This window comes from Talpa occidentalis, unplaced genomic scaffold, assembly GCF_014898055.3.
Source record: "Talpa occidentalis isolate TD23 unplaced genomic scaffold, MPIMG_talOcc4v2.1 talOcc4.4, whole genome shotgun sequence".
Classification (NCBI taxonomy): Eukaryota; Metazoa; Chordata; class Mammalia; order Eulipotyphla; family Talpidae; genus Talpa; species Talpa occidentalis.
The window spans coordinates 39734414-39747137 of NW_023604295.1; the positions used below are offsets into that span (position 1 = coordinate 39734414).

General features: G+C 47.5%; 1 protein-coding gene across 1 annotated transcript in view; it reads right to left on the reverse strand.

Moving 5' to 3' along the window:
* Nucleotides 1-5301, reverse strand: part of TMEM44 (transmembrane protein 44) — an 88311-nt gene extending 83010 nt beyond the window's left edge. The window contains exons 1-3 of the mRNA XM_037525308.2: nucleotides 5159-5301; nucleotides 2557-2683; nucleotides 976-1069 (exon numbers count right to left, since the gene is read on the reverse strand). Coding sequence (XP_037381205.1) covers nucleotides 976-1069; nucleotides 2557-2683; nucleotides 5159-5301 — 364 coding nt within the window. The remainder of the gene's footprint in view (nucleotides 1-975; nucleotides 1070-2556; nucleotides 2684-5158) is intronic.
* Between the last annotated feature and the right edge of the window lie 7423 nt (nucleotides 5302-12724).

A 12724-nucleotide genomic window follows, 5' to 3' on the forward strand; every position in this document is an offset into this window, starting at 1 on the left:
GACAGCTGAGTGGGGAGAAATGGTGCTGACCCCAGCCTTGTTGCCAGACAGATGCCCAGATGCCTCATATCCTTCAAGGCTCTGTGGTCATGCCACATCTTTGGAGTTTTCCTCCCACTTCTCTCTGGGTCATGCTAACCTGTCCCCACACAAATCCCTGCTCCTGGCTCTGTTCTTCCCAGGTCCTCTCACAGCCTTTTATGTTTCAAAGCAGGGGTGACACTATTCTTTACCACATGTATCTGTACATACAGCACCGTCTCCATTAGAATGGAACTCCCGAGGACAGGCACTCTGCCCTGGCAGTTTCTCTAATCGCCACCATCTGGCGGAGCTTGGCATCTGTGCATCCGTGAGTGGACATGTTTGTGACAGGGCACCAAAACTGTGAGCAGATGAGGAGGGCCTCCCCTGAAAGTCTCCTGGAGATAGATGTTCCTCTGAATAATCTAATGAGAACATTCTCCACTGGGCAGCATCGAGCAGGTGAGGGCACCTCCTATCACCCCAGTGACGCAAGCATTCCCTTTTTGGACAAGGGCCCAAGACATTACTCTCCCTTCTCAGGAACGCCAGCCCCCCATCCTCAGGGGTGCTCATGCCACCTCCAGCCCCCACTGGCCTGTGGTAGCCTCCATTCCTGGCATCCATTTCAGTAAGTTATGAGATTGTCACTGTTTGTCCCCCAAAGCCAGGCCCCAACCCTCCTCCGGGCTGTGGCCGTGCTGTTCTTTTCACCTTGAACGCCCTTTCCTGCCCCTTCTCTGCCACCTGTCACCCTCTCCCTGCCTCTGTTCCCCAAAGTGCATCTTGGGCTCCTCTCTAGCAGCTGGAACTATGGTCTCGAGGCCTGTCTCCCTCATCTGAGGTCAGGGAGCTCCTTCACCCATGGAGCCTGGGTGTGAGAGGCGTAGGTGCTCAGCACCAATGAATGAGTGGATGAACGAAGACAGGAACTGAAAGTCACCCACTCACCAGAATGAGAACTGGATTTGGAGCCACAGACTGGGAAGAGAATGAACACAAAGTTCACCAAGTCAACCGCTGCTAGGTAGGCACCAGTGAAAACCTGGGAGAAAAAGGAATAATAGAGGCTCAGCGTTCAAACATCTTTCAGCAACCGATGTACCTTTCATCCTGGCTCCTCTTCCACACATGTTCCTCTGACATGGTGCTTCCAGGGACACCTCCCAACCTCCAGAAAGATGGTTACCATCTCCATCTGACTGATAAGAAGATGGGGTGCTGCTATGACCAATGCTGGGGTGCAGCTGCCCCTCCTGGATAAGAACCAGTCCTCAGTGTCCCCCGCAGGCTCCCCCCCAGCACAGTGTAATCGCTGCTTTGGCCCAGCCACTGAACTTCTCTGCGCCTCAGTTTCCTCCTCTGAAAACTGCCTTCTTCGATATGAAGCACATCACAGGCACCAACATGTGCAGTCCTGAGAGTGCATCTGGGGGAAGTAAGATGCACTTACCTGTAAGCACACTGCTGTGGGAGCAGAGTTAGTGGTGAGGAGTGTGCATTGGATCCTGGTGCTTGGATCCTGGCACTGCTACTTACTAGAGGGTAACCTTACAGACGTTACCTAACCTCTCTCTGTCTCAGTTTCCAGAGTTGTGAAACAGAGAATGAGAATACCCATGTCATAGGATGTGAGGATTAGCTGAGTTACTACTTGCAAAGCCCTTAGTGCCACGTAGCTAAGTATTAAATAAACATCAGCATGACTGACCTGAGCTGGGCCTCATTGCATCCTATCAGCTAATGAGACTGGGCACCTGAAATGAAAGGGACTTGTTTCTGAGACAACACTGCTAAAAGCAGGGACTAGATCTCTCCAAACCTGCATCCCAATCACTCAGTCACCCTCCTTCGTGTTTACTTTGGTGGCACAAGGCCATGACTAGCTCCATCAGGTGCCCTGAAATGGGGCCTAGCAAGTTTTCCTTGGGACATGTGTGTTGGGATAGGCCTCTTCGAGGCAGGTTTGCCTCAGAGCATTGGCTCCAGGAAAACTGGAAACTGCTTCTTAGTCTCTCCAGTATCCACCTTCCCAGCTAGGAAAAGAATTCAAATACCCTGCATGAGCTGGCGCTGGCCGCAGGTTTTAAAACCAAGAACAACCACTACTATTTATTGAGCATCTACTGTGTGATGTTTAAGTGACGGGGACAATGGAGTAAATACAAATTCTTGTCCTTCTGGAGGTGGCATCCCAGTGTTAGTATTCTAAACATAATAAGTAAATAAAGTAGAGGTATTTAGGGGTAAACTCTGGGGAAAAAACAGAACAGGAGGAGAGGATCTAGAGCACCTACGGGAGAGGCTTGTAAACAGGTCACTTTTAAGCAGAGACTTGAAGGAGGTGATCTGTGCACCCCATGGTTATGGTGCAAGAGCAGGACTGGGACAGAAAGACCTGCAGAGGCCACAGCCCAACGTGAAACACTCTCTCATAGTAAAGGAGTGAGGCAGAAGCCACTATGACTGCGGTAGGGAAAGGGTGGCCAGGCCTGGCCTGGCCTGAGCTTGTCGCCTGTGGGATCCATGCACCTGGATTGTGAGCTGTTTGGCCAGAATTGCCCCAACTGCATCACACAGACTGGTCAGGAGGCAGCACGCAGCGCACAGTGCCGACTGGTCCCGTCCGGAATTCTTCACACATCTCAGATACAGAAGCCTGTGGAGACAGACAGGGCGTAGGCACCACAGGGGAGTTGTGAGTTTGGGGCACCAGATCTGGTGTCTAAAAACAGCAATTGTGATATTCAGCAGGTGTTTGGGATCTCAGTTTATAGCTGGGAAAAGAAAGACTCGAAAGACTCTTGAGCCTCTGGTCAATTTGCCCAAGGCAGGAGCCAGCCCCCATGAAACCTGGGAATGCCCACCTCTCTAATAAGTGGAATTTCTGCCTGCTAATCTGGCCGACTCCAGTTCATGACCCACCACTTAGTGCTGACAAACCAGCTGTCAGATTTTATTTCTTGAGAGGAAACAGGAGGGTTATAAAAGTAACCTAATCACTGCAGTCAACTGCAGAACAGCTAATTGACTAAATTTAGAAGGCAACTTGCGTCTTTGAGATTAAAGTGAACCCTTTCTCATCCATTCATGCTATGGGGTGGCCTGGTTTGTGCCAACTGAAATCCAAGTTGATTTCATTTGGATGCATGCTCTCTACATACGGGGAGAGCAAAGCTCCCAGAAGATGCCTTGGCACTTTGGCTTGACCTCCATAGTATCCCCCACTGCTGGCTTCTCGCCCCCACACACCCAGGAACTAGTGCAGAAAGGGAAGCCAGGCTGGAAGGAGCCAGAGCTCTTTGTGTCTGCACCATTGATGGGATCTCAGAAGCGATGACTCTTCCCTGCTTCATTTCTATGGGGAAACAGTGGCACAATTTCAGCCCTGATCAGGTCCTTTAACCACAGTATAGTACTCATTTCATGTCAGCTGGTTCTAGGTGTCAGCCCTGGATTAGTGGGTGAGGATGGAAGGATACTGGGTTCCCAAACACTCCCTGGCCTGCCAGATAAAGCCCAAAGTCCACGTTGGGAACAGCAAACTTTGACTTGGGGCTTAGGCTCCTTAAGCTGATTCAAGGCTTAACAGTAAAGACTCTAAATTAGAAACTCTCTGATTTGGAGCCAGATTAGACATGATTTATTTCAGTCCTCCCATTTGAGGGAGAACTTACGGTGGCCTATCAGGCCTATGGTGATAAGGTAAGTAAATGGCAAGCCTTCTGGACTCATGAACGTATGGAGGCTTTGCTGTGTATCCTGTGTCCTTCAACCACTTCCCCAACTCTTAATAAGTACTCATTAAACTTATTTCAGAGCCAGGGATCCCAGGCTGCCCTCACCTAACCCTCATGCAACTCAGAGAAGATGTTTTCCCCAAAGTCCAAGAGGCTCAGGGTGACAAAGTCCTGAAAACAAATGGGTGTGTGAGATCAGGTGAAAAAACAGAGGCTTTGCTCTTAGACTGACCACTGTGGATTACTTAACCTCTCCTTAGTAGCCAGGCCAGTAATGCCCACCTCAGAGGGTAGCTGTGAGAACACACACCCAGGGCCCTTAGTTTCCACCCTCTGAGTTGGAAGTTTAAGCCTCACACCTGCTCTTTTCCAAAAGGATGGGGCTTCTGTTCTTTCCAGTCACCAGGGCCAGTGAGCTACCCTCTTGGAACCCAGGGGCTTCCTCACCTAAAGGGGATGAACAGTCCCTGCCCCATGGGTTGCAGCACATCTTATAAGAGCCAGTGAGACACTAGGCCACAGTAAATGTTCCGTGTCTTTTAATTCATACACCAGTGACTGGTTAATGGACTGCAGAATCTGTGACAATACCAAAAGCCTAAAAGGAATGCCATTTGGACCATCTGAGGTGAGATGGTGCCAGCCTTCCTTGGGTGCTGGTCCCTTCTCCTCTGCCAGGGAATATGTGGGTGGCACCACCCTTTTGAGCTTGGGACTGGGTAGCCAAAGACCTGTAGGCTACCTTTAGGCAGACTTCACCCTTAGAACACAGGGTATAGTGACCACCCAGCCAAAGTGCTCCAGGTGCTGGACAGACCAGGGCAAAGGCTGTGGCCCGGGCCAGATGCTCACCACCCCCTCTTCTCAGCTAAGAGGTCCTGGAGAAATTGAGGCCAGAAACATTCTGAGACTTGTCCAGTGTCTTTGCCTTCTGCCAGGGGTTGGTGGCAGAGCTGGAGCAATACTGCTTAATGAGTACTTACTAAGAGCTTTATTCCTGGACTCATTTCATCTTCCCATGTCTCCAGTAAGTTTTCCTCCCCAATCACACGAGGAAAATGAGGCCCAAAGGTTTTGCAGCTTGCCCAGCTCACTTGTGTCAACAGGGAAAGGACTCCAGGTCAGGGCCCCGTTCACTGCACCACCCCGCCGCCTCCTGCTGGCTCGCAGCCCAGACTCCCTGTGCTCGGGATTCCTAAGGAAGTATCCGACTTCAGTCTGCAGCGAATTGTTAGTTTCAATCCTGGAACTGTGCTGCCCCTACCTGCTGCCTGCTCCCTCTCTGCTCCTTCCCTCCAGGTTTCCAAAAGGGAGTTAGCAGGAGGGTCGAGCCAGTTCCCATTGCGGCAGACCCGGCCCCCACCACCGCGCCACCCAGTCCCGGCCCCCATTACAGCGCGTGGGCGGCGATCCAGCAGGAGGAGGCGCAGATCCACAGGCCGAAGGAGATGCAGACGCGGTGGCGGGCGAAGCAGCGGTCCAGGTAGCCCCAGTCCCAGAGCGCGGGCGCGGGCGCGGGGCTGGGCGCCTCCCCCATGACCCGGGTCGGCTTCGCCCGGCCCAGCGCCGAGCCTCGGCGTGGCCGGGGACCCGAGCGCACGCGGGGCCGGGGTCGCGGGGAGCCCCGGGGCGCGCCCGCCACGAGCCCTCTTCCCCGAGCCGGGCTCCGCGGCGCCCACACCGCAGGCCGAAGAGGGGCGCGCCCAGCTCGGTGCTCTCGGGCGTCGGCTGCGGCGGCTGAGGCACGAGGGAAAAGTTTCCGGGAGTGCGGGCTCCCCACCCCTCGCGCTATTGTCGGGGGTCCGAGGGCAGGAGGCCGCCCCCCAGCGGCGGCAGCGGGAGCAACCTCTGCACAAAGGCTGCGGTCGCCGCCCCCCAGGCAGCAGCAGCGCCTCGGCGCGGGGTGGACCCCTTGCTTCGCCGTCACCCGCCTCCAAAACCCCGACACCCGAGCGGATTACAGTGACCTCTCGGGTCACTGTGAGGCTCCTTGTCGCTTCATTAATTCATCCCATTTTCTAAGCCAAACAATACACATACTTCGCGCCTGGCGAAGCGTTCGGTTGCTGGGCATCCCGAGGCAGCGGTGGGTCCTGGGCCGGTTGGTTTAACAGGACACAATGCAGAGGGTGCGCTGGGAGGCCAGGAAGGAGGAAGCAAAAGTGCTGGCGAGCAAATCCCCTGCACCGTCTCTTGCTTTCTTCTCTGCAGCTGTCAAGGGCACCTTCCGCCCCCACTCTGCGGCCAGACCGAGACCTCCAGCAACTAATGAGCTGTCACCTCGGGGATCTGTCCCAGTCCATCCAGCCTCACCGCCACACATTTCTGGCACACAGGGCTGTTTTCCTGAAAACAACTTATTATTATTATTATTACTTAAAATCTTCATTGTAGATTTTAGTTTGCTTAAAGAGCATGACTCCATTATTTAATTTTATTTAAAAAAAAAAATAGCGGCTTAGCTCCCCGCAGCAGTGAACTATGGTCAATCTGCCTATTCTGTTCCCCACTCTGTCTCTGGTGAGTCCTCTCACCCCCCACACCTCTGGCCTATACCCCAGTTCTTTTATGCATAAATAAATAAATCTTTAAAAAATAAAAATAGCAGCTTATTACAACATCATTCATAGACACATATTCATATACATTTCAGTTTATAGTATATCCAGAGTTGTGCACCCAGCACCACTACCTAATTTTAGAACATTTCCATCACCAGACCAAAAGCTTGTACCCATTAGCAGTTCTTCCTTCCCCATGAGCAGCCCCAGCCCTTAGCAACCACATACCTACCTTCTGTCTCTATGGGTTTGCTATTCTGGACATCTCCTATAAATGCTATTCTGGACATCTCCTATAAATACAATATGCAACTTTTCATAACTGACTTCTTTCACTTATCATGTTTTTTAAAGCTTGGTTTACGTTGTAATGTGTGTCAGCATTTCATTTGCATGACTGAGTAATAATAATAAGATAGATGACATTTTATTTAGCCGTTTGTCAGTTGATGGACATTTGTTTTCACTTTTCGGCTTAGGAATAGTGTTGTTATAAACTTTTGTGCATGAGTTTTGTGTATTTGTGTACACTTTTGTACCTATAGTGTACAAGTTTTGTATATCCTTGGCATATACCTAGAAGTGGAATTGCTGGGTCCCATTGTAACTGTATGTTTAAGGTTTCAGTGAACTGTCAGACTGTTTTCTAAAGCAGATACACTGTATTAACTCTTCATTCCTTTTTAAAAGTTATGCTCACTCACAGAAGTGAAACAGTATATGTCAGGCATTGTGCCAGGCACCAGGGACACAATGTTGAGAAAAACAGACAGGCTCCCTACCTTTGTGGATTTTACAGTTCAGTAGGAAAGGGAGAGAGAGACATTAAATAAGCAGTTGAGCAAAGAGGTAAAATTAAAATGTTATTAAACACAAGGACCAAAATTAAAATAGTAACATGACCAAGATATTGTGATATAAAAATCAATTCCAACTAAGACACAATTAAAGGAAAAATGCATATGTAATCTATAGTTTTCACAGTCTATAAACATTAAATAGCCACCATCTGAAATTCTGGTTCTTCGCTGGTTCGTGTGTGTCCTCTCTGCTCTGCGCTCTTGTCAGCGCTGACCTGTGGTCGCCTACCTCTTCTGCAAGGTTGTTTGCCTATGTGTTCCCCAGTCTTGCTGAACGGAGGCCACGCCCCAGACAGACCTGTGTCTACCGTGGGGCTATCTTGTAGGTTCTGTTTTCTTGAAACGAAGATAACACTATTTCATATGATGCTCACATTATAAGACTTCCCTCTCCCTCAGGCTCAGTATAAACTTCTGGAGGCTGGGCCTGATTTAATAATACTTCATTCTCCCCCACCCCACCTCAGACCAGGTTATACACTGCAACAGATTTTTTTTAGAATAGTAGTTAGTTCTCAATCTTTTCTGTGACCCCTCAGGAAATCTGAAGACAATGTGAAAAATATGAACATGTGTGCACATCCAGTTTCTCATGTGATCTTAATGCATTTTTGGAGCCCCTGAACTTATACTATGGATTCCATGGAGGAACAGACCTCAGACAAAATTCCCCTGGTTGAAAGGTTTCATTTCTATGAGTCCCCTGCCTGAGCAGATGGGGTATTGCTGTCCATAGATTATCCCTCTCTCTCAGAGTCACCCTGGCTGCCTGTCAAAAAGCAGACCTATTAAATTCAATCTCGGGGCATGTGCCCTTGGAATCTGCATGGATTAATTTCCCAGAGCTGTGAAGACAGATTACTCCAAATTTCGTGGCTTAATGTGACGGAAATTCAACCCTCACAGTTATGGGGCCAGAAGTCTGAAATCACTAGAGCAGGCTCAATCTGGCAGATAAAGTACCTGGTCCATGTCAACACAGAAATTGTTATTGTGACTGTCTTTCCTAGGTAGAGCTCAGACCTGCTAAAATGTGATTTGAAGGAAATGAGATGAGGAAGATCAACTAACAGTGGGGAGACTCAGAGCTCAGTTCTTGGTTCTCTTCTGTACCTACCCTCTCTTGGGGGCTTTAAATACTGTCCCTATGCCTGCGCTCCTGAATGGGGAGGCCCAGAGCGGACTGTCCCCCTAACTTTTGATTCATGTATGCAACTGCTCCTCGACATCTCTTCTTGTGTATATAATTGAACACATCTAAACAAACACTTATTTTTTCTCCTCTCAAAGCTTTGCACAGTCAGGTTTCCTTACACAGGCTGATTCGGTGTCCTGGTCCTAGAGGGACACAGCTCTGGAGCTTGGACTCCTCCCCTGTTAGGGTACCTCTCAAAGGGTGATAGGTGTTGCCCTTCTACCCAGCTGTGAGCGTCTAACAGCCAGGCTTGTTTAGCTCACACTGGTATCCACAGCTTCCAGCTCAGTGCTGGTACTGAACAAGGAAAACCTTTATCGAATGAATAAATTGATTTTAAAGAGCCCATTAAAATGTGATATGCAACAGCATATTTAAAAGTCTCTGGCAACACCTAACATTGTATGTATAGGGGGGTGGTGTCAGGGAAGGCTTTCAAGAAACAGAGCTGAACTTTGGAGAGTAAGTTTGCTTTTGGCAGTGAGGCCATGGCACCAGTCCCTGAAGAGGCCCTCCTGCAGGTAGGAAGAACTTGGGCCATGGATCCAGGCAAAAATGCAGAGGCCCTGCAGTCAGGTCAGGGAGAAGAGGTGGGAGAATCTGGTGGGGGCTCAGTCAAGTGGGAATCAGGACTTCATCCTGCAGGGAATACCAGGATGAAAGATTCAAACCAACTGCTTCCCTGCCCTTAGGACCCTCCCACATTCTCCCAGGCCTTCCTTAGGGCTCTCACACAGGCAGGTTTAGGAAGTGAATCAATTCCTTTACCAGACTACTCACAGGCCTGGCAACTGGCCTGCCCAGAAGCTAAGGATAATGTTTTCCTTCTGCCATGGCTCAGCTTGCCAAAAAGAAAAACTAAGAGGACCATAACATGCCCTCCCTCCAGGGCTCAGAGGCATTTCCTGTTGGCAGAGGCATTGCATCCCAGCATTGTCCTGTAGAAGGCAGGACAGTAGCAAGCTGGCCAGTCCCGCAGGAGTGGGCAGCCAGTCATGGCCATGAATCCAGCTGCACTTGGGGGGGCCAGGCCAGTACCTCAACCGTTTCCTGTTCTGAGGACATGTTGTGTGCTGCCAAAATTCTTGTAAAATGCATTGTTTAGGGGACGGGCTTATGGTTACTACTCACACAATAACCTTAAAAAAAGAAAACAACTCCACATCAGTTTGATTTGCCTGCTATAAATAGAGCAAAATCAATTCTGAAAGAAACCATTTGAAGTAAATGGTATTTGCAAATCTTAATCAATCCATTGTGGACGTGTTGGAGTGTCTTGACTGAAGCAGATGGTAAGGCTGTTGGGGTCCAGGGTTCTATTTAAAACTCTAATCAATTTGCTCTTGTGGAGTTCACTTTCTCCTCTCACACCCTCATTTATTATACCTGATGGCTTCAAGTCACTTCATGGTACTCAGAAGCTAGGCAAGGACTAATGGAATGGGCAGATGTTGAACCACTACAGCAAGGAAAGCTAGAATTTTAAAAGAGGCAAATATCAATGAGTGCTGTCTATTAGCAAGGCTACTCACCTTTAAAAGAGCTAACTAAATAGAATTCAGTACAGTAAGTTCTCACTAAGGTCGATAGATTATTTAGAGTAGCTACTGTAAGTGAAACCATGTATAATGAAGAAGCCAATTTTACCATAGGCTAATTGATATAAATAAGAATTAATTTGTTATCACAAAAAATCACCAAACTTCTAAATAAAGACCTGTTTTATATTAAGCTCTATGTTTTATATTAAGCTTTTTAATATAAACCTTTTTTTAAAAAAGATTCATTTATTTATACAAGCACTGGGTACAGTCAGAAGCGCGGGAGGGTGAGAGAATTCACCAGAGCCAGAGTGGGGAACAGAACAGGCAGACGGACGAAATATGCTGCTGAGGGGAGCAGTGGGCGCGGCAGGAGAGGTCTGCACACCATATGGGACCCTCACCCGGTGGCTGGGGATCGAACGGGCGCTGCAGAGGCTGTGGGCAGCTTCATAGCCCAGCGCTCAAGTGCTGCGCCACTGGGGTTAATATAAAACTTTTTAAGTGTTTTATAATAAACATTCATTCGTTCATTCTCCAACCTGTTTATTCCAGTTGAGGGACAGAGGTAACTGGAGCCAGTCCTGGCAGCTTGGGGCACAAAGCAGGAACTAATCCTGGATATTACAAGGGGCATTCACACCCCGCCCCCAGATTAGGACAATTGAGACACGCCAATGAACTTAACAGGCCATCTTTGGGATATGGAAGGAAACCCAAGTACCTGGAGAAAACCCACATGGACATGAAGAGAATGTACAAACTTTACACTGAGGCCCTAACCTGGAGTCAATTTTTTCCCCTCTTCTATGTTATAGCAAAGCAATGTTATTCAAGGGTCTATTGAGCTTAAATATTTGCATTGAAATAATAAATATTTTTTATAAATATAAGCTTTCATTGCAGTTTACAGTTCAGAAAAAGAGTGGTATCCTGTCAAGTCCCTACCTGTCAATATGGGAGTGGGATAATCTCATGTCCCAAAAGCCAACACAGCTAAGGGTAGGGAGGGGAAGTAGGTGTCTCTTAATTGTGATAATGATTCTATCTGAGTCTCCTGGTATGGTTCTGTCCTTCTGTCTGCTCTTATGTTCCCACCTGCCAAGTTTTTAATTTGAAAAATTTTGAATCTACAGAAAAGGTGAAAAACTCTACCTAGATTCACCAATTTATTACATGTCACATTTGTTCTGTCTTAAGCTCCACTCAGAAGCACTTAAAATCGCAGATGACAATATCCTTAAATGAATCAGCACGTATCTCCACGGATAGTCTCCTACACTACCACATTTCTGTTATCTAATATGTAATCCATATTAAAAATTACCCAACTATTCCAATAATATCCTTTTTTTTTTTCATTCACTTGTGTGCCTTTTTAGTTCAAGTCCCACATCTTACAGAACATCCTCAATCTGGAATTGTCTGTCTGCTTCCTCGTGATTAGATTAAGACCAAGTGTTTATTCCAAGAACACCGCTGGGCTCTCTGTGGCATCGCTTCAGGAGGAGCAAGGCAGCGGGTTGGCACCATTGCTGCTGCTGTTTGGTCACTCGCTTAAGGTGGTGTCTGCCAGATTGCCCCATTGTAAGAGGTACTCCCCCTTCGTATATAATAAATAAGCAGTCTAGGATGATTCTCTACTTCCCTAACGCCTTTCACTCTGGGTGAGTGGGTAGCCTTTGCCTGCAGCCATGATTTTGCTGCTGGCTACACAGTGGTGATTCTATCTTGCCTCCGACATGTTTTCACTGTGGTTCTTTATAAGTTTTTCTTCCTCCTCCCCCCACACCTCTTGAATATTGGCTCAAGAATCTTTTAAGAAATTGTTTTTTGAATAATTCTCACATTATTAGTGTTTTAATACTCTTAGCTATTTTAGAAGTAGCCAAGATGTGTAAACTATAAATATAAAATGTACCCCTAGCCCTCCTGGTAAATATCCCTCCTGAAAAATATCTTACCACTTTGACCCTTGATTATTGGGTCTGGCAGAACTTAGCAATCATTCCCCTTGGAAATTAATTTCTGAAGATGTCACTAGCCACATTTTAAGTGCTTAATATACTCAGTCATTCACACATGGCTGTAGGCACTACTGGACAGTACATATTCCTCCATGACAGCAGGAAGTTCTACTGGACTGCTCTGCAGTTGGATGTCCATGGCAGTCCCATTTTTAAAAGTCAACACTCTTTGGGTGACAATGATGTGGTTTTTTTTAAAATACATGTGTTAGTGTTCAGTGGTTGTAACAAATGTACCACTGTGGGATACTGATCTTGGAGAAGGTTGTGTGTGTGTGGGGACAGGCCAATATGGAAAATACTCTGTTTAATTTTGCTGGGTGTAAAACTCCTTCACGAAGTAAAAGTTACTGAAAAAAAATAAATTAAATCCCCAAACCTGCAAACAATATCCACATTTTCATCAATCATAGAAGAGAGAACTCTGATAAATGTATATCACAGAACACTATAGAGCAATGAGAAAGAACAAACTACTCTTCATTGAACAGTCAGAATATCCAATCTCACGATATTGGATTCAAGAAAAGATACAAAAGCCCACATACTGTAGATTCTGTTTGTCTATGATACAAAATCAGCGAAAAGGTCAGAATGCAGTTACCCTGGGAAGGGCTGAGGTGACTGCAAGGATGCATGACGGGACTGGTCATTTTCTGGGTCTCCATCAGCTGTTTGTGCACTTAAGGCTTGTGTACTTTATACATGTTACACATCCATAAAACATGCAACAATTCATTCAGTCTACCACCTGCTGGGCATGTCTCACATAATAT